Source organism: Cynocephalus volans, chromosome 8 (assembly GCF_027409185.1).
Source record: "Cynocephalus volans isolate mCynVol1 chromosome 8, mCynVol1.pri, whole genome shotgun sequence".
In the NCBI taxonomy this organism is placed as follows: domain Eukaryota; kingdom Metazoa; phylum Chordata; class Mammalia; order Dermoptera; family Cynocephalidae; genus Cynocephalus; species Cynocephalus volans.
The window spans coordinates 35,372,950-35,393,747 of NC_084467.1; the positions used below are offsets into that span (position 1 = coordinate 35,372,950).

Below are 20,798 nucleotides of genomic sequence, written 5' to 3' on the forward strand. Positions count from 1 at the left end.
CCACCAATTAGGAAACTTGGAACTCGGCCCTCCCACTCACTTCCGGTTCCTGCTGGGTGCTGAGGTAGCCAGGTCAGGGGTCAAGAGTGGAACAGCCTCCCTGGCCCGGGCCGGCGCGGAAGGGCTGTGTGATGGACTCGGAACGCCCGGAGCCAGAGGTGAGGGGCGGGCGGGCGCAGCGCTGGGCCTCGAGATCCGCGGGGGAGGGTCCGGCGGACAGGCGTGGTATTGGCCTCCTTCGGGCCTGGGGGCAGCTGGGCAGCTTAGCCTCTGCAGGGACCGGCCCAGCCCAGAAGGCCAGACCATCGAACTTCCTCCCCGCTGTGCGAAGTTTCCGTGAGGGTAGAAGAGAAACTCTTCGCATTGTTTACTGAAATTACATCTGTGTTGCCCACTCTTTGGCCTGATGATAGTGGTATTAACAAAATCTGTGTTTTGATTTTCTGACGCAGTTTCAGTGTGCAATATGGCAATAGACTTACTTTGCCGGTTTCTGCATTTCTTCAAACATTGGAATGCCACAAACAGGATGAATTAATTTAGTTCTAGCGCTTACGCTTTTGGAAAAGCAACTTTGGTGTCGTGAAAAAAGATTTGATTCCGAATGAGACCTCCCTCCAATGGCGCTGCCATTTACTATCTGTGCAACCTCCGGCAAGTCTTAACTTCCCAGATCCTATTTCCTTCTTTATTAAAAACCTGTCTTATAGTGTGTTGTTAGGATCACATGTATTAAACCAGAAAAGGCATGTGAGATATCCGTTAGGCATGTGAGGTATCCTGTGCAAGGAAGGTGCACAGTCTGAATCCATTCTCATTCATTTACAGAAAAGAAAACTGGAAAGTGAGAGAGGTTAAGAACCTCACCCAAGTGGTACTCTCCTGGGGAGTAGCACAGTTTTTTTTTTTTTGGTTTTTTTTTTTTAAGTTTTATTTTGTCGATATACATTGTGGCTGATCATTGCTCCCCATCACCAAAACCTCCCTCCCTTCTCCCTCCTCCCCTCCCCCCCAGCAATGTCCTTTCTGTTTGCTTGTCGTATCAACTTCAAGGGAGTAGCACAGTTTTGAAGTTAGAAGATCTGAGCATAAAATCTCAGATTTGGGTAGAACAACAGCAGTATGAGAGGTGCCCAATACTAAAAGAGAATGTGTATAATGATACATACATATAGTAATCATTATTGAATACTTACTGCATGCCAGGCAGCATTCTAAGCACTTTACCAATATCAATTAGTCCTCTCAATCCTATCAGGTGGGCACTATTATCATCCCCATTCTTCAGTTCAGGAAACTGAGGCATAGAGATAAGAGTAACAAAGTTAACACAGCTAGTAAGTGTTAGAGCCAGGACTTCAAAACAGGTGGTCTGGCTCCAGACCTTGTGTTCTTAACCATAATGTGTATAGTATAAATAATAAAATAGCCATAGGATGGCAAGTCTGCAGTTCATTTGGATTTGATGTGATGAGACCCAACATTGAAAATGGTTGTAGGAAACTGTGCCCTATGGAAAAGAATCAGACATGTTTATAGGGGTGATAGAATAGCTCGTGCATCAGAAATATCAATATTGAGAAAAACCATGAAACAGTTTGGAGTAAGTTTTGTTATGGATTAAAATGAGATGAAATGGAGGGCATCATGGGGAGATTTACCTGTTGGGTAGATAGTCTAAAACAGCAGTGTGCTATAGAAATCTAATGCAAGCTACATATGTAATATTAAGTTTTCTAATAGCAGCATAAAAAAGTAAAAAGTAACAGGTGAAATGAGTTTTAATGATATATTTTATTTAACCCAGTCTCTCCAAAATATCATATCAACATGTAAAAATCTAAAAAATTATGAGATATTTAACATTCTTTTTTTGTAGCAGGTCCAGTGTTGTATATTATGCTTGCAGCACATCTCATTTTGAACTAGCAACATTTAAAGTGCTCGGTACACCCATATGGTAGTGGCTGCCATATTGAACAGTACAGATCTGAAGTAATTTGAAATCAAGGCACACACTCCTGGGAGTCTCATTCAGCCAAAAATTAAGCATTCCTTGAGTTCTTGATTTACATTTCTGAAAATTTTATCAGAAGATAAAGGGAGTGAGTAGTTCTGCCCCTCAGCATAAGAAAGTGATTTACTTTTAGAGGTTATTAGGATCCCAAGAAAGAAAGATTGGGCATAGTCAGATTTAGGAAATCATCCATTCATCAAATTCTTAAAATATTTTGAGTGCTGCTATGGACTGTGCTATCAGGGTGGATACAGAGCAGTACAAGACAGACATGCTCCCTATCTTTATGGAGTAAAACAAACATTGAATTATGATAATAAGTTCTGCAAAGGAGTGAATATGAGTGTGTTTAACAGGGGTTCTTAACCTACTTTGTTAAGAACGTGGGGGGGGGGGTCAGGAAGCCTTCCCGGAGGAATGACATTTAAGCTGAGGCCTGAAGAATGGGTGGAAGTTGGCTATAAGGAAGGCAGAGAGCATTATAGGCAAAAGGAATGGTGAAGATTCTGAGGTGAGGAGCTTAGAGTCTTCAGAGAACTGAGAGGAAGCCACTCCTAGTGTGGAAGCAGTGTGACAGTGAGAATAGCTAACACTTATTGAGTGCTTACTAAGTGTCATCTAATACTCAAAATCCTTACAACAGGCACTATTATTATCCCTATTTCACAGATGAGGAAACTGAGGAATGGAGGGTTTCTGTGCCAAAGCCATACAGCTAATAAGCAGCAGAACCAGCATTTGATCCTAGGTGCTCTAACACTAGAGTGCATGCTCTTAACTGAGGGGATGGGAAATTGTTGAGAGGCTGGAGAAGAAAATTCAGCTTGAGGCCATGCTAGAGGTTCAAGACTTTGGTATATAGTGCTAAGGAGGCTTTGGACAGTTCAATGGGGAAAAAAATCTACATTATTTTGTTGGAGTCCATTAATAGAAGACAGCACAAGGGATAGAAAAAGCTCAAAAAATAATTCAGACCTTAATCACAAAAGGACAGGTGGAAAAAAACGAACAGAAAACGACAAATTAATGAGGTGGACCACGTTGCATTCATCCTGGTATACATGGTATGCAGCACAGTGCCTGGTAATGTTTTATTCATCTTGGTATAAATGGTATGTAGGCCTTCATAAATGTTCCAAAGAATGATAGCCTTCCTCTATCATTGTTCTGACTGTCCTGTTTTATTGCAACAACATCCCTATGAAGATATTCTTATCCACATCTTATCAATGAAGAAACAGGCCTGAAAAAATTAAGTAACTAGTCCAGGGTCACCTAGATAGCAAGCGATAGAACCAGATTTGAATCCAGGACTCTGACTCCAAAACCTCGCTTTGTCTTCTTTGCTAGACTACTCCAAGAGTAATGCATTTCAGACTCAAGGGGGATTGATACTGGGGTCTTGAAGCTCCATTTGAGTGTGGATGCTGTAAGAACATGACTAATTCAGGGATTCTTAATTGTTAATGTGGAAGGGCCGGCCCCATGGCTCACTCGGGAGAGTGCAGCGCTGGTATCGCCAAGGCTGCGAGTTTGGATCCTATATAGGGATGGCTGGTGCGCTCACTAGCTGAGCGTGGTGCAGACAACACCAAGCCAAGGGTTGCAATCCCCCTTACCAGTCAACAACAACAAAAAAGTTAATGTGGAAGAATGACTTGGGGACCTTGTTAAGATATAGATTCCTGAGCTTTATCAACTCTTAATTCAGTTGGTCTGGGGTGGTGCCCAGGAATCGAATCTACATTTTAATAAGCACCTCATGTGATTCTGATGCAGTTGGTCCTTGGATCCCACTTTGGAAAATAATTATTCTAGCTGCCTACATTTTTTTTTTTTTTTTAAAGATGACCGGTAAGGAGATCTTAACCCTTGACTTGGTGTTGTCAGCACTGTGCTCTCCCAAGTGAGCCAACCAGCCATCCCTATATAGGGATATGAACCCATGGCCTTGGTGTTATCAGCATCACACTCTCCCAAGTGAGCCAAGAGCCGGCCCCTTAGCTGCTTACATTTTTAAGTCTTCTGGTTGTGATAAATTGTATCTTAAATGGGGAGAGAACTTAGAGATGGTGTTTCAGAAATGTAATTGTTGACTTTGAAGTACCATGCCTATGAGGGAATGTTGCGAGAAAGGAAGGCCAATGTTCCTGGTTTCATGAAGGTGGATTCTATAAGAACTGATTGATGAACTAGACTTCACTGTGGTCTTGGGCAGTCAGCTCATCATTCAAAATAACCTTCAAGGCAAAGTGGAGAAATGGAAGCTGTACAGGAGTAAAATTTAGTGGCCCACTAACTAGTAATCTTTTTTTGTGTATGTGTGGCTGGCCGATAAGGGGATCCAATCCTGTGACCTTGGTGTTTATAAGGCTGTGCTCTGCCCAACTGAGCTACCCAGTCAGCCCTAACTGATAATCTGTGTTGCTTTGCCCCCCACAGATTTGTCACTCTACTTCCCCTGGGTGACGGAGCTGCAAAGGATTACTCAAAGCCCATCTCTTCTGAGCAGTGAGAAGCCCCGAAGTGGTTAACTTCCCCGGAACCCTCAAGCGAGAGGCATCCCTTCCTTGGGAAATTAACCCCAAATTGGGGTTCTCTTCCTGCATTTATTTTCCAGACCAGGAAGTTACAGGAAGAGAACATAGGTGGGGTTATAGTTTAACAATATAAGCTGGTAACTTTCAGTGAAACAAGTCAGATGACATTCCATTAGACAATTAAGTGCTCCACCAACAAAAGCTTGATCTTAGCAAACATTCCTTCTTACAGCAATTTCCCAGTATCTTAACATATCAATCAGTAACTAGTCTGTCTTTGAGCCAGCAACCTTGCTGTGCCACAAATCTTTATCTTACAACAGAGACTTTATAGCCTGAGGAAGATTTCCTGTCCTCTGCAAGGGCAATATTTGAAACTACAAGGCTTTGGAAAACCAGGCCCTGTGAAGTACATTTGCTTTAAGAATCCTCTACAATCTGAAGAAAGCTTTGTCATAGCTCAGTGCCCTTCATCTGGTTTACCCCATTCCTTTCTCACTTAGCAAACCCTGCTCAACCTTCAGCGTCAATCTCCTAAGATCATAGTCTGGGTCAGGTTATTTTATTACTTGCTGTCATAGAACCACATTCTTATCCTTTAGAGCACTTACTCAGTTTGTAATAATACAATAATCATAATGGTTATTTGATGAATATTTTTGTCCTCCATTACAGAGTAAGTTTTCTGAGAGCAGGGAATGAATTTTATTTTATTTTTATTTGGCGACTGATGGGTACAGGAATCCAAACCTGTGACCTTGGTATTATAAGGCTGTGCTCTGTAATCAACTGAGCTAACTGACCAGCCTAGGAAATGAATATTTTTGCTTTCCATTGTATCCTTAGGACCCAGCCCAGTGCCTAGCGTGTAGCAGACTCTCCACAAATTTGTTGACTAACCGAATGAATGCATGCTTACCTTGCCTTTGTCCTTTTTGGAGCTAGATGAGGACTTTGTATCCTGATTAAATTAGCAGGGAAATTAAGCTGGAGAGATTTACTAGAAGGAACAATAATCTAAGCTTAACAATGGAGTAATAGACTGAGTTTATCCAATGTAGTAGGGTTAATTGAATAATCGTATGTGTCCAAAAAAGCCAGCTGCATGAGTACAGAATGGGGGTATGTCTTAAAAGCAGAACAAGTGAGAAAATCCTGGAGGTTTCCTGAGTCAAAAGTATGAGAAGCTTCCAAAAAAGTAAATATAACCTAGGAGAATTTGAATCTGTGGCCTCACAGGGGCATTGTGTTCCATTCTGGCCCCCATATTTTAAGTTGAAAAGTAGACCAGCCATAGTTCTTTCATGGGCACATAATCTAAGATATAAAATTATGAAGAAACTTGAAACCATGCCATTTGAGACATACTTAAAGAACATGGAGATGTTTATTCCAGAGAAGCGAAGACTCGGGGCTGTAATTATATGTTTGATAGACTCCTTTGACAGAGGATCAGACTTTCCCTGTGTGGCTTTTAGAGATAAAATCAAAAGTTGGTTAGATATTTTCAAGAGAACAGATTTCAAGAATGGGTCAAGATGTTATCAAGAAGACAAATTCTGGGCCGAGCCCGGTGGCGCACTCGGGAGAGTGCGGCGCTGGGAGCGTGGCAACGCTCCCGCCCCGGGTTCGGATCCTATATGGGAATGGCCGGTGCACTCACTGGCTGAGTGCAGGTCACGAAAAAGACAAAAAAAAAAAAAAAAAAGAAGACAAATTCTGGCTCTGTATGAGGACATTTCCAACTATGCCAACTAAATAGGGATGAGCACAAAAAGCTGAAGTGCAGGACTTCCTCTGACTGAAAGAAGCGAGGAAATCAGCAACACTTTGTTATTACTTATATGTGCATTTATACAGCACTTTTAACTTTACAAGTTGCTTTCACACATCATTGGTGTAGATGATGGTATTTTATGGAGGAGGAAACTGAAGCCCAAGCCCAGAGTATCAGCTGTCACATCACACTTTCTTTTCATAACACTGCTCTTCCTTCTAAAACAAATCTAATAGAACCTAAAGCAAATTCATTAGAACCCCTGCCCCTACTCCCCCAGGATTCCAGCAACATTAAAAAAGAAAATAATACTAGAAAAGAAGATACCACTGAATACCTGCTAAAAACAACTTTTGTGGAAGCACAGGAAAAATCCAAACAATAGGTTAATTTTTCCATAAAGTGGTTGAGGGAGGATGGGAACTCTTGGACAACAAAAACTGGGTATTGATAAAAGAGTGAAAAATTAGTAATCACCAGTAAGAAATTAAGAACATAGCTGGAAGCAGAGAAGAGTGTAAATACAGCTTGTGAGAGCAATTTTCCTCATTCATATGTTTATTTAACATATTATTTGAACAGTTAGTATGTCTTGGCACTGTGCTAGGTGCTGGAGTTACAGCAAGGATGTATAGATATGGCTCCTACCTCCCTGGAGCTTCTAGACTTATAGGAGAAACAGTTGAATGTAAGGAGATTCTTAATTATAAACTCTGATAGGTGCCACATGAAGAAGAAATACAGAGTGCTTTATGAATGCCTAACAGAAGTCCCTAACATAGTGCAGACAGTCATGGAAAGGTTCACTTAACCCAGTTTTGCCAAGACTTTAGTCCTAGAAGATGAGGTAACCAAGTGCCCAATTATGTCCTAACAGCGCCAGCCCATGGACATGTGCTCTCTTCCCTTTTAACCCAGGCCCAATAAAGCCCAAAACGCATTCCTTGGTTTTTCCTTTCGTAGCTGAAACAGGCTGTCATTTGAAGAAGTCTCTACTAAATACCAAAGAACAAAAGGAAGATAGTATCAAAACGATCTCACCTTGAGAAGAGTTATACTGATTGTGATTAGTTTTAAATGTTCAGTTAGCTTTGCTTAGAACATATAGTGAATTAACTTATTTCACAAAATTTTATTGAACATCCTATGTTCCAGATGCTGCACTAGGCTTTGGAAATATAGAGTGATAAACAAAAAGACTGCTGAATTAAGATATCCTTCCTATTCTGATAATACTCTGAGCCCCAAACCATCCTTTTTTTAGATAAGAACTTTGTCAGGGATCCAGCATAGTCAACACATAGACAAGAAAAGACACTAATACCATACCCACACCAGCTAAGTCAATCCTGAAGGAGAAGTCACCTAGTTTATGAAAGTATCACATACTGAGACCAAGGATCACAGAAAGAGAGGGCGAGTAATTGCTGCAATTTCCTTCTCTGCCAATAAATAGATCCTGTTTCAGTCCGTTTTGTGTTGCTATAACAGAAATACCTGAGACTGGGTAATTTATAAAGGAAAGATTTATTTGGTTTACAATTCTGGGACAGCTGCGTCTGGCACAGGCCTCAGGCTGCTTTTAATCATGGTGGAAAGTGGCAGGCAGCTGGTAGGTACAAGCAGATCACATGGCAAGAGGAAACAGAGAGAGAGAGAGAGAGAGAGGGAGGGAGGGAGGGAGGGAGGGAGGGGAAGAGGGAGAGAGAGAGAGAGAGGAAGAGGGAGAGAGAGGGAGAGAGAGGAGGTGCCAGGGTCCTATACACAACAAGCTTTCGCGGGAACTAATAGAGCGAGAACTCACTCATTACTCCCCCCTCCCCCAGGGAGAGCATTAATCCATTCATAAGGGATCCACCCCCATAACTCAATCAGTCTCCAACACTGCCACATTGGGCATCAAATTTCCACATGAGTTTTGGAGGGGACAACACATCCAAACTCCATCATTCTACCCCTGGCCCCCCAAAACTCATATTCCTCTCACATACAAAATACTATCATTCCATCCTAACGGTTCCAAAAGACTTAGCTTGCTCCAGCAGCAACTTAAAAGCCCAAAGTCCAAAGTCTCATCTGAGACCAAAAGCAAAAGTCCTTTCAGCTGCGAACCTGAAAAACAAAACCAAATTTATCTACTGCCAAGATACAATGGTGGAACAGACATTGGGTATACATTCCCATTCCAAAAGGGAGGAATAGGCCAGAAGAATGGAAAAACAGGCCCCAAACAAGTCCGAAACCCAGCAGGGCGGACATTATGTCGTAAACCTCCAAAATAATTTTCTTTGACTCCAAGTCCTGCATCTTGGGCACAATTGGGCATCTGGGCCCCCAGAGCCTCAGGCAGCTTCACTCTCACATCTCTGCCAGGCACAACCCATTGGGCTGTGCTGATGCCTGCAGCTTTTCCAGGCTGGTGTTGCATGTTACCAGTGGCCCTGCAGTTCCAGGGTCCTGGAGGCAGCCCTGCTGCCTTGGCTCTACTAGATATTTCCCTGGTGGGGGCTCTCTGTGGGGGCTCCGACCCCAGTTTCCTGCTTGGCATTGCTCTAGTAGATGGCCTCTGTGGTGGCTTCACCCCTATGGCAGGTCTCTGCCTGGGCCCCCTGGCTTTTCCATACTTCCTCTGGAATCTGGGTGGAGGCTGCCATGCCTCCACTGCTCACGTCCTGCTGGCCTGCAGACTTAACACAATGTGGACGTCACTGAGGTTTCGGGCCTCTACTCTCCAGGGCTGCATGAGCTACACTTGGGAACGACACTTGGAGCAGCTGGGATGCAGGGAGCAGGTTCTCGAGGGCAACTGCACCCCAGGTCTGTCTTCCAGGATAACTCAGTCCTTCTAGGCCTTAGGGCCTGTGATGAGTGGGGCACCCTTCCAGACTTCTCAAATGCCTACAGGACTTTCCTCTCATTGTCTCCACTATGAGCATCTGGCTGCCTCACCACCAAGATAATGTCTTTAGCAACCAGTCTATCTGCTTCACCCTTGTGTTCTTCTCCTGCTCTACGCTTCTTTACCCGGATGGCCAGGCTGCAAATTTTCCAAATCTTTACACTCTGATTCCCTTTTAAATTCTGGCTTTACATCATGATTTTGCCACCATAACTCAGAGTAGGCTCTTAAAAGCAACCATGCAGCTTGCTTAATGCTTTGCTGCTTAGAAATTTCTTTGGCCAAATGCCCTGGTTCACAACTCTTAAGTTCCACCTTCCACAAAGTCCAAGGGCATGGACACAATGTAGCCAACTTCTTGCTATGGTGTAGCAAGGGTTATCTTTTGTCCAATTCCCAATAAGCTCCTCATTTCTATCTTGGGACCTCATCATCTGCATGGCCTTTACTGTCCACATTTCTATCAGCATTCTGCTCACCACCACCATTTAACCAATCTCTAAAATGTTCCAAATATTCTCTCATCTATTTATCTTCTTCTAAGTCCTCCAAACTCCTCCAACCTTTGCCCATTACCCAGTTCCAAAGCTTCATCCACATTTTCAGGTATCTGTATAGCAACACCCCACTTGGTACCAATTTTCTGTTTCAGTCCATTTTGTGGTGCTATAACAAATACCTGAGACTGGGTAATTTGTAAAGAAAAGAGGCTTATTTGGCTTATGATTCTGGAGCAGCTGCATCTGGCACGGGCCTCGGGCTGCTTCTAATCGTGGCGGTAAGTGGCAGGCAGCTGGCAGGTACAAGATCACATGGTGAGAGGAAGCAAGAGAGAGGGAGAGAGAGAAGGTGCCAGGGTCCTATACACAACAAGCTCTCGCGGGAACTAATAGAGAACTCACTCATTACTCCCCCCTACCCCAGGGAGAGCATTAATCCATTCATAAGGGATCTGCCCCCATATCTCAATCAGTCTCCAACACTGCCACATTGGGGATCAAATTTCCACATGAGTTTTGGAGGGGACAACACATCCAAACTCAGTCAGATCCCTTTTCTGTTTTTAGGTGTGTGGCAGTAAGAGGGTACAATTTAATGGGAGCTTTCCAGGGGGAAGGGTGGTTAGGAATGTAGTAATAAATGTCTCTAATTTTTCTAACTAACTTGGAAGTTATTCTACAACATACTGATTTCTTTTGCTGGCTGGTACGGGGATCAAACTCTGGACTTTGCTGTTATCAGCAATCATGCTAGTTTCTAATGCTAACTTAATCATCCTCAACACCTTCCTTTTTGTTATTTTCCTCCTGTGTCCTAACTTCCAATTAATCACCAGTTCTTGTCTGTCCTGTCCTAAAGGCAACTAAACTCACTGTTTAATCCAGCCTATGTTTTGATTTTTTCTGTATCAAATTTTCTAAAAGAAAGGCGGTGGTTTTGCATTCTAGCACAACTCCTTATCTCATCTGAGACCAGTCTCAAGCGGTTCACAGAATGGCTACTTTGAATAGCTCTTCTAGGCCACTATCATCTCCCCTATCATTAGGGGGTCTTTCTGAACCACATGGTAGCCAGAGAGTTTTTTTAAATGCAGATATAATATTACTGCCTTGCTGAAACCCATCAGTAGCTTGACCTTACTCTCAGGATAAAATCCAAAGTACTAGCCAGGGCCTACCTCAGCACAGTGTAGGGAGGCAATGCAATAGAGAGTACTATTTACCAAAGTGTGATTTCAGATGTTACAGAGACAACACAAAATAATATGGAATCACATCATATAACTTCTTGAATTATCTTTTTGTCTTTCTCATTATGTCAAAGCATCCTTTCTGCTTATTACCCTCATCATGTTTCTTCTTTAAGTGATCACTTTAAGTAGTTTCTGCTCTTAAGTTCCCAGTTTTAGCCATTTGTCACTCTCAGTGGAAGGGCTTTGCAGCTGATCAGGCCTTTGTTTGACTTCTGGTCCTATACCTATCACGTTTTAAATCCCTTAACTTTTTTGGACCTCAGTTTTCTCCTGTTAAATGTTTTGTTGTGAAAATTGAATGAGTTTACCCAGTATAGTTCCTGGCAACAATCTGTGATAGTTAACTTTTATTATGTTCTTACAAAGTACCAGGCACTGTGCTGAGCACTTCATATGCGTGATTTCCCTTGATCCATATAATAGCACTTTAGATTGGTATTAGGATCGTCTCCATTTTACAAATGAGGATACTGAAGCTTAAAGAGGTTGAGCACGTTTTCCATGATTTCACAGCTAATAAGTGGCTGAATTGGGATTCAAACCCAGGCTGTCTGAATCTGAGATTCTTGCACTTAACCTCTACAGAGTACTACTGAATATACTGCATTTTAGGTGCTCAAGAGATGTGAGTTCCTCCTTGCCTTCTACTGTCATCCCTTCCATTTCCCAGTACCTTTCTGTCTCTTTTTACTCTTGCCTTCTGTCTTGGAGAGGAAGACTGTACATCTTTAGTCATTGCATCTCTGCTCTCCACACGCTTCTCTGACATCAGTCACCATTTATTATTGCTTTTCCAGCAATAATAAATTTTTTCAATCTCATCTCCATGCATATTTCCCCATTTTGGAAAGAAAAATATTCACTTCTCTTCAACATCATGTTTTTCAACAAACAGTCATTGATTTCTGTTTATTTTACCTCAACCACCCTGTCTTCAATCTCTTTAGCCTCTTGTCTTTTCCCTCACCAGTCAGGGATATACAGGAGGAGAAATTTGTGATTTGTCTGGAACAGGCAAAAGTAAGGGAGTAAGAAATGTTACATATAAGGATTAATCAGGAAGAGACATTGGGAGAGTTCAGATCAGTTGACCCTTATTTTCTCTGTGAACAGTAGGCAAGTTTATCTGCTAGGAGTGTGGGGATTGGGAGATTGGAAAACCTCTGTAGGGAAATAGGAAAGGCTGCTGACTAGGGAGAAGTCAAAGGGCAGGTAAAGTCCCCCTGGAGTAGGCACCACTGGCAAGGTGACAAGTTTCTTTCTGTGAGAGTACAACTGTATGGTATATGTGTGGATAAGAGAGAATGTCAGATTCATCTCAAGTCAGGATTTGGCAGGGCTTGTGTAGTAGAAGGACAAGGACATGGGCAAGGGAACTGCTACTTGTTAGAACATTGTTGAAGTGACCACCTATGAGGCAAGGAACTAGAGTGTTGACAACTGTGTGAGTGGGAGATTGTGACCCGCAGAGATTAAGGTACTCAGGAGGCTTGCCATGCATTCACTGAAAACTTTTTCAGTGTCTGCTGTTGTCAAGACTTATTAGGAGAAACAACCCAGCATGCATGTAATGTATCAGGGACTTAACAGAGTATCTACTTTGAAGCAATTTGCCAAGCATAAGGGCACAAAAGTAGAATAAGACACAGTCCCTGCCCTCAGGAGCTTATAGTTTATAAGAGAAACTCAGATAAACATTTGTGGAAACATAATGTGGAAAGGTCACTTCATCTATATAGAAGTCTATATAGGGAGAATGGGAACAGAGAGTTGAGAACTGACTCCCTGGGAACAACTTGCGTGGAGGTGTGGGTATACTCTTCACCTCTGCTGCCTTTTCTCTCACAGATTGAGCTCCTGGGTCAAGTTACTTGCACAATGGTCTGTATATACCAGGAACTCAGTGCCTTTTTGTAAATTTATTTGTACCCAGGTGGAAGAAGCTGGGCAGGTGTTCCTGTTAATGAAAAAGGATTATCGAATCTCCCGAAATGTTCGTCTGGCTTGGTTCCTCAGTCATCTGCATCAAACTGTGCAGGCCATGCCGCAGGAGATGCTGGTGAGTCCTAGAGATAGGCAAGATGTGAGGAGCTGGCTCAGAGGGATCTGTTTTTTAGGAGGTTGCTGGGAACAGACAGGAGGAGAGACTGACTCTGAGATAAAAGTCTGGGAGGGGACTTATTTTGTCCAGGGAAAATTTTGTTCATTATTTTTCCAGATAGTAGGGGAAAAAGTATGGTTGGGTTGCATGAGGTGGAGCCAATGGTGTGTCATTTTGGATATAGAAAGCAGGTCCTGAGAACAAAGGGGTGCCTCTTCCCTGACCCTTTCATTTTTTTCTCCATCCTTATTGTCAGCTTCAGTCTGAGGAGGAGTTAGAAGTCCTCAGTGTCCTGCCCCCTGGGTGGCAGCCAGATGAACCAGTGGTCCCAAGGCCATTCCTCCTTGTACCTTCCACCCGGGTCACCTTCCTGGCTTGGCAGTATCGATTTGTCATTGAGCTGGACCTTAGCCCATCTACTGGCATTGTGGTAATGGTTGGAGGGAGACAGTGGGAAGAAAGGATGAGATTGGGGGTGAGGAGGAGAGGGAGAGGCCTGAGAAAAGTAAAAAAAGATCACAACCTACCATTGTGGAAAGAAGACAGACTTATAAAGGAATGGTGGGTGTTTCAAGACAGAGCCCATTCCATCAGTAGCACTATATTTGGGGATGTGATCAACCATAACATAAGGGTCCTACTGACCCATGGAAGCTGTTTGTTTCTGCCTTCTGCTTAGGGCTTCCTTTGGGGCACCCTTGAGATCTTTCTCTGCCTTGCCCTCAGGATGATTCCACAGGGGAGATCTTATTTGATGAAGTTTTCCATGCCCTGTCCCGCTGCCTAGGCGGGCTGCTTCGGCCCTTCCGAGTACCTGGATCTTGCATCGACTTCCAGCCTGAGATCTACCTAACAATCCAGGCCTACTCCTCCATCATTGGCCTGCAGTCCCACCAGGTATGGCATCTTCTCTCCAAGTTTGTACCCTCAGACCAAATTTCTGATCTGAACCTTTGACCTTGTGGTATTATCAGCACCACACTCTAACAAACTGAGCTAACTGGCCAGCCCATCTCTGCTGGCTTCTTAAACCTGTTTCCTCATCATCCCCATGAGTCTCCCCTTGAGAAGATCTGATTTCTTTGGTCTTATAGAGACTTCCTATAGGCTTTAGGTCAGTTGGCATTGATTAGACAAATGTCTCTCTCACCCCTCCTTGTAAATCACTTTGGTTCTGGCTACTGGATATCTATTTTCTCTGTCCTCCTCCCCCACTTAGTTCTATCAGATAGTTTGCTAGTGTACTGACTCCTGGCACTACCACCAGGAGATGGGCTTTTAGAACAGTTTTGCAATTTTGGGGGCCGGCCCATGACTCACTAGGGAGAGTGTGGTGCTGATAACACCAAGGCCACGGGTTCGGATCCCTATATAAGGATGTCCAGTTAGCTCACTTGGGAAAGTGTGGTGCTGACAACACCAAGGCAAGGGTTAAGATCCCCTTACCGGTCATCTATTAAAAAAAAAAGAAATAGTTTTGCAATTTTTAAATATAACAAATACCCAGAAACATAATTTCTTTCAAGGACAGAGGAGGGTCATTTTCTCTAAGGGCTCTGTGACCTGTCAGGTGTAATGCTGACCACACAGATAATTATAGGGTTTATCCAACAACCAACCAGGCTATCATTAGACACACCTTTTGAAGAGTGGCCAAGTCTGTTACCAGAATATCTGTTTTTGGCTTAGATAAGCATTGGCCCAGTTTCCCCTCTTCTGCTCTTAATCACCCTCAACTCATTAGTAGGGGCTTGCTCTGAAACTGTCCCTGATGGCTTCACTGTTACTTTGCCTATTAAACTGGCTTTGAGAGACAGGAGGGTCTGAAATATACATGAGCACAATTGGTACATGCCTGGATCCCAGGACAGGGACTGACAGCCCTCTGCCCTAGTTTAAAGTGCTCTCCTAGTACAGTTGTTAGGACTGTTGTTTGTGGGCTCTATTTCCAAACAGAGGCCAGGCTTTGGAGGCACTGATAGCCAAGGCAGGGGAGAGCATGGGTATTAGGTAATCACTCAAAACTTGGTTTAGTTTGGCAAACACTTATTGAAGCCTGATCTATGCCAGACCTGGGCTAGGTCCTGTGGACACAGATGAAACAGACACTGTCCTTGTCCTGACAGGAGGAGTTGAGAGAGTTTAGTAGGGGAGATTGATATTGAAGGAGGTAATTTCAGTTGAATGTGATAAGGGCACTGATAAGTTATGACTCAGGTGCTGTGAGAACACCAAGAGGGAGCATCTAACCTAACCTGGGATGGCAACAAGGAAGTCTTTCAGACGAAGTAGCATTTGAACTGTTTTGAAGAAAGAATTTAGGTTAATCATTCAAAGAGGGGAGAATGTGACCACAAAAACAAATGCATTTTGCTTAATATGGGCATTTTTTAATGTCACTAAATATTCTTTGTAAATGTAATTTTTAATAGTTACTAACTATTTTTTTATATTTTATCATGATATTTTTAGCCTTATTGTCGGCCACTTGGGTTGTCCAAATTTTTACTCTTCTAAACAATATGGATATGAACATCTTTCTCACCTTTTTATTGCTCCAGTTCCTGCTACTCCTCTGTCTCTGTTTTTCTTTTCACAGGCCTATAGAGTGGGATAGTGTCCACTTTTCCTCTTCTGGCTGTCCCTCCATTTACCAAGTTGGGAATAGGGAGTGATAGAAGTTCCACAGGAGAGCAGGAGTCAGGGAGAAGCAATGGACTTGTGGGTCAGGTTATAGGAGTGTGATGGGGAATGAGGGGCGGGATCCTTAGAGCCACTACAGGGGCTGGCAGGCCCATGTACCATTTTTAGGATGGGGGCACTTATTTATGTTTGAAGCAGAAGAAAAGGAACCCACTGAGAGAGAATGAAGATACTAGAGAGATAAAGCGTCCAAGATTAGATGGTGAGATTAGCCATATGGAAAAAGAGGAAGAGGAAGCTCCTTTCTATAGAACTTCAAAGGAAGAACAAGAACACAGATGTGAACATTTAGCAAACCTTGGGGTGACTTTCAGATTTTTATACGGTTGTTGTGAGAATTCAATAAGATGATGAATGTAAAGTTCTTGGCACATCCCTTCCTGGGCAGGTGGCAGGGCCCCCATCTGATAGGTCAGGTCATGGCTGGTGTCAGTTCCAAGTGTCGTGCCAAGTGAATCACATTCTGCCAACTGACCACAAAAGAAAAGGGCCCTAACTCTGGAAGAGTAGGGGCCCATATTGATAAAGAGGTAGAAAGGAGTCTTCTGTATTTGTTAGAGGAAAACTGGGTGAACACTAAACTTCCATGTAGATTTTCAGAGGGTTGAAGGGTAGTATACCCTCGGGGTTAGGGCAAGTAGGGAGTTCCTTTCTCTATGAAGAGAGGGGTGAGAGTTATCTGCTGAGGGTAATGGGAAGGAAGGAGTATTCATTGGGGGAATAAGAAGAGGATTTTGAGCTTAAAAAAGAGAAAAGGTCCAGAAAAATGTGAGTCAATAAAAAAGGCTTTGCCAGGTTGAGTTGGGGCAGCTTATAGACAACATCCTACAGCCCAAAATGGAAGGAGCTGGAAGATCTTATGGCGCCCCCATGTGGGGACTTGGGGAAGCCCAGTGTAGAGGACTAAGCAAAGGACAGCTGTGACCCCAAATTAAAGTGACTGATGACTGGGGGCCCTGAGCAGGGATATAGCATACCTGGGCTGAGGGCTGAGCACAGATGGAGTAGGTGATCTGATAAGGGGGATCTGGCTGTGGAGTTCTACCTTAGATCCTGGGTGTGTGGGAGGTTAGGATTGCCTAAAGAAAGTGATGAAGGATAACCAGATAGAGCGGAGGTATAGTGTTCACTACCCTTGACCCTCTTGTCTCAATGTTTCCCTTGTGCTTTTCAGGTGCTGGTGCAGGGCTGCCTTTTGGACCCTTCCCAGCAGGAAGTGTTCCTGCAGCAGGTATATGAACAGCTCTGCCTCTTTGAGGATAAGGTGGCCACCATGCTACAGCAGCAATATGATCCCCAGAGCCAGGTATGTGGGAGAGAAAGTTGGCAGAGACAACTTAGAAAGAGGGCAGAGAGGAAGAATAAAGCAAACGGAGAGGGGAAAAAGGGCAGAAAAGGGCTACAAGCCAAGGGCAGAGTGAGCCAAGGATAGACATGCGAGTGAGTGTTCACAAAGGCTCTTTGGTGGAGGTGGACTCAGATGCACTCCCCAAAACATGGGTTCCTACTGGGAGAGAATTTGCCTGTGTTTTTTCAGTCTTGGATCTTCTTCCTCAGTGGATCCGAGAAGGTGATCATGGGTGGCTTTGATCTCTAGTTAGTATTTCATGTAATCAGGGATAAAGCTGCTTGCAATTGCTAGACTGCCCTGTCTTCATTACTTTGGGTACCCCAGAATTAGCCTGGCAAGTGGCAGGTCTGTGTGCCTGACAACTGGTAATGTAGTTTGATTGATGTATAAACTTTTCTTAATGGTGATTGAAAAATATAGAGAGGGGAGAAGTGAAAGGTAGAAAAACCCTGCTTCAATACGTCTGATGTTTCCCCTGGTGATGGACTCCCTTCCCATCTGCAGCTCAGTGTCTGAGCACACCCTGGGGGAGGGAGCACAGTCAGGACTCAGCTGCATGGTAGGGGGATTGGGGTTCTCACAGGATTACGCCTGTCTGGTGTGGTGCTGGGCTATAAATTCTGGCTTTGCTGTGGATGGAGAAGCAATGCCATCTGTCCCATCCTATCTTTTCTGTAACTTGGGGCCAGGCAGAGAATCAGTCCCCAGACTTGGGGGAGACCCTGGGCCGGAAGATGGGAGTCTCCATGGTGACAGCTGATCTTGGGCTGGTCAGTATGATTCGTCAGGGCATCTTGGCACTGCAGTTACTGCCCTCAAACTCCAGCGCAGGTCAGTAAAAGGAATATTGGTGGGATTGGGGAAATGGGGATTTAGGAAGGGTGGGGGGTATCAGCAAAGGTAGAGGTTTCTGGGGATCAGTGGACCCCAGGGAAGAGGATCTGTTTCCTTGTTTATAAAATATAAGTCTGCATTAGTGCATATCTTGAGTGCCCTCAGCTCTGGCAACCGTCAGGGACCCTACTGGGAAGGAATAGAGCTCCAAGGACATCACTTAGGGGAGATTGTGTCCTAGCACTCAAGAGGTAGAAACGTGGTGACAGAGAAGGAGAGAAGGAAGGTGTTTGAGGCTTATAGAACACATTGGTGGGCTGATACTGAGGTCTTCGGGGCTCTGTCAGTTGGGTGTCTCCCTGTGGCTTTGGTCTGGCCAGTGTCTCTGGGTCTGAGTCTGATGTTTCCTGCTCCAGGTATCATAGTGATTACAGATGGAGTAACCAGCGTCCCTGATGTTGCTGTCTGTGAGACACTGCTGAACCAGCTTCGCAGTGGCACTGTGGCTTGTTCCTTTGTACAGGTGAGGACTTCCTAGGAAAGATGAGAGGGAAGTGGGGTGTTTCACTCACAAAGTTGAGCATGGCTGGTTACTTTCTTGCAGGTGATGATTTCCCAAGTAAAGCTGATGGCATAATTACATGGGGGGAGGGTGTCATGTTTAGAACAGGGTAGGTGGCAGTAGTAGAAGAGGACTCTCATCTTTGTCCTCTTTCCTTAGGATTTGGGAGATAGCATGTTACAGTAAGAAGAATGCAGAATTTGAAATTTGACTGTCAGTTCCAATCCTACCTCCCTCATTAAATTAGTCATTATTGAGTTGGTTGCAGGGGTCAGAAAACCCAGTTTAAACTGGCTTACACAAAGGGGGAGAAAGGTTTATTCAGGGAACTGCAATTAATTTGGATTGACAGACCACAGGGTAGGAGGCAAAGAGCTACGGGCAACAAAGCTGGAGGGTTAGGCATAGGCCAGAGCCTGAAAAGCTGGTTTTGTTGTACTAAGGAGTTTAAGCATAATTCTGTGAATGATGCAGGTATATATACGGCAAGTCACTAGTTGGGTTAATGTTTTATAAAGGTCACTCTTGCGGCTGGGTGAAGGGCAGGGGTGAAGGCAGGAAGGCTATTAATTGCAGTGGTCCAGGTGAGAGGATCAGAGCTTAAATTAGGGGTTGAGGGCTAAAAGGATTGAGAAAATGAAGAGGTGGAGTCAACATGACTTTATGATTAGCAAGATGGAGGTGAGGGGTGAGAGAGAAAGAGTTAAGGATGTCTCCACTGACATCAGTGATGACTGGGTGGCAGGCAGAGTAAACAGGAAGAAAAGCAGTTGGAGTGGAGTGGGGACAGTGATAAATTCAGGTTTGTGCATATTGTGTTTGAGATGTCTGTAGTTCAAGATAGTGTAGCAGTTAAGAACATTGCCTTCAGAGTTAGGTGTGCCTGGTCTGAATCCTGGCTCTGCTTATTAGTTGTGTGACATTGGGCACATCACTTCACCTCTAGTTTGGATTCATTTGTAAACAGAGATTGTAATAGTACCTACCTCACTGGGTGAGATGATGCATTTAAGGTACTCAGCATAGTGCATAATTACTTAATAAATGGCTGCTATTCATAGTAGTTAACAGTTGGATATGCAGCCACTGATACTCAGGAGACAGCACTAGTTGAGAGATAGAGATTTAGGATTTGTCAGGTTAGGATGGAATTGAGAAGAGAAGAGGGTCCCCGAAGAACCTTGGGGAACACCAAATTTAAAGGTCTTTCATAGGAAGAGGTTCTGTCAAGTTGTGAAGGAAAATAATTAGACAATAATCAGGTGATTCTGGTGTCAGGAAAGTCAGTTTTTGAAAGAAAGGAGTAGTTAACATTGTGAGATGCAGCAGAAAGATCAAGTAAAAAGGAATGAAAAGTGCCCTTTGCATTTGGTGATTAGGAGGTCATGGGGATCTCTTTCAAAGCCCTTTCAGTGAAGAGGTGGTGAAGGAATGCTTGCAGTGGATTGAAAAGTAGATAGAGAAGGAGGTAGAGACAAGTGTTGACACAAGAAATTTGGCTGTTCAGATCAAGTGGGGAGTGAAAGAATGGTAGCCAGAGGGAAGTACAGGGTGGAAGGAAGGGTGTTTTGTTCTGTTTTGTTTTTTAAGTTAGCGACTAGAGCAGGTTTCTAAGGACCCATGGTGAAGAGTTTGAAAATAGAGGAAGGAAGAAGGAGCCTGATTGAGTAAAGTCCCTAAATTGACAGGAGGGCATTGGCTTAAGAAACAGACTGGATTTTTTTTGGAGCTGGCGAGTGCCTTTCTTTGCAACAAGAAGGTAGAAGTGAAGATGTAGATAAATTCTGCCAAGGGCCTCTGATTTCTCTCTGAACTAAAAGGTGAAAATGAGCAGTGTAAGGAATGGAAGCCAGAGTTGGGAAGAAGGAGCAGCATTGAGAACAGCCCTAAAGGACTAGCTGGGTTGAGCTCATGTTTTGACATCGTGCTAGCCTACATAACTGTGTGGTTTTCTCCATTTGGGCACCGTTGACTGAGTATAGAGGTTGTGATCCTAGTTGGGTTTTGAGGTAGAAGCAGAAAAAAGTGAAGAAGGCCAGGGATTTGAGAGTGATGTTTATGAAGTTGCTTGAATAGAGGGTCCAGGCTAGGTTGAAAAAGGGGGTCAGTGCGCTGTGGATAGACTTGGAGAGAGCCAAGGTTCAAGGCTTGGCAGTCTCAGTGAAGTCAAAGATCAGCAGAAGGAGGAGGGTGGAAGGAAGCTAAAGGGATAATGCTGTGTGTAATCAGTGGGATGTGGCAATTTGACATTGCAAAGATGA

General features: G+C 43.8%; 1 protein-coding gene across 1 annotated transcript in view; it reads left to right on the forward strand.

The window, feature by feature from the left end:
• Nucleotides 1-82: 82 nt before the first annotated feature.
• SZT2 (SZT2 subunit of KICSTOR complex) overlaps nt 83-20,798 on the forward strand; it is a 53,397-nt gene continuing 32,681 nt past the window's right edge. Inside the window, exons 1-7 of the mRNA XM_063104151.1 lie at nt 83-158; nt 12,920-13,045; nt 13,344-13,517; nt 13,814-13,984; nt 16,965-17,096; nt 17,831-17,972; nt 18,392-18,498. Of these exons, the coding sequence (XP_062960221.1) occupies nt 132-158; nt 12,920-13,045; nt 13,344-13,517; nt 13,814-13,984; nt 16,965-17,096; nt 17,831-17,972; nt 18,392-18,498 (879 nt within the window). The 5' untranslated portion in view covers nt 83-131. The remainder of the gene's footprint in view (nt 159-12,919; nt 13,046-13,343; nt 13,518-13,813; nt 13,985-16,964; nt 17,097-17,830; nt 17,973-18,391; nt 18,499-20,798) is intronic.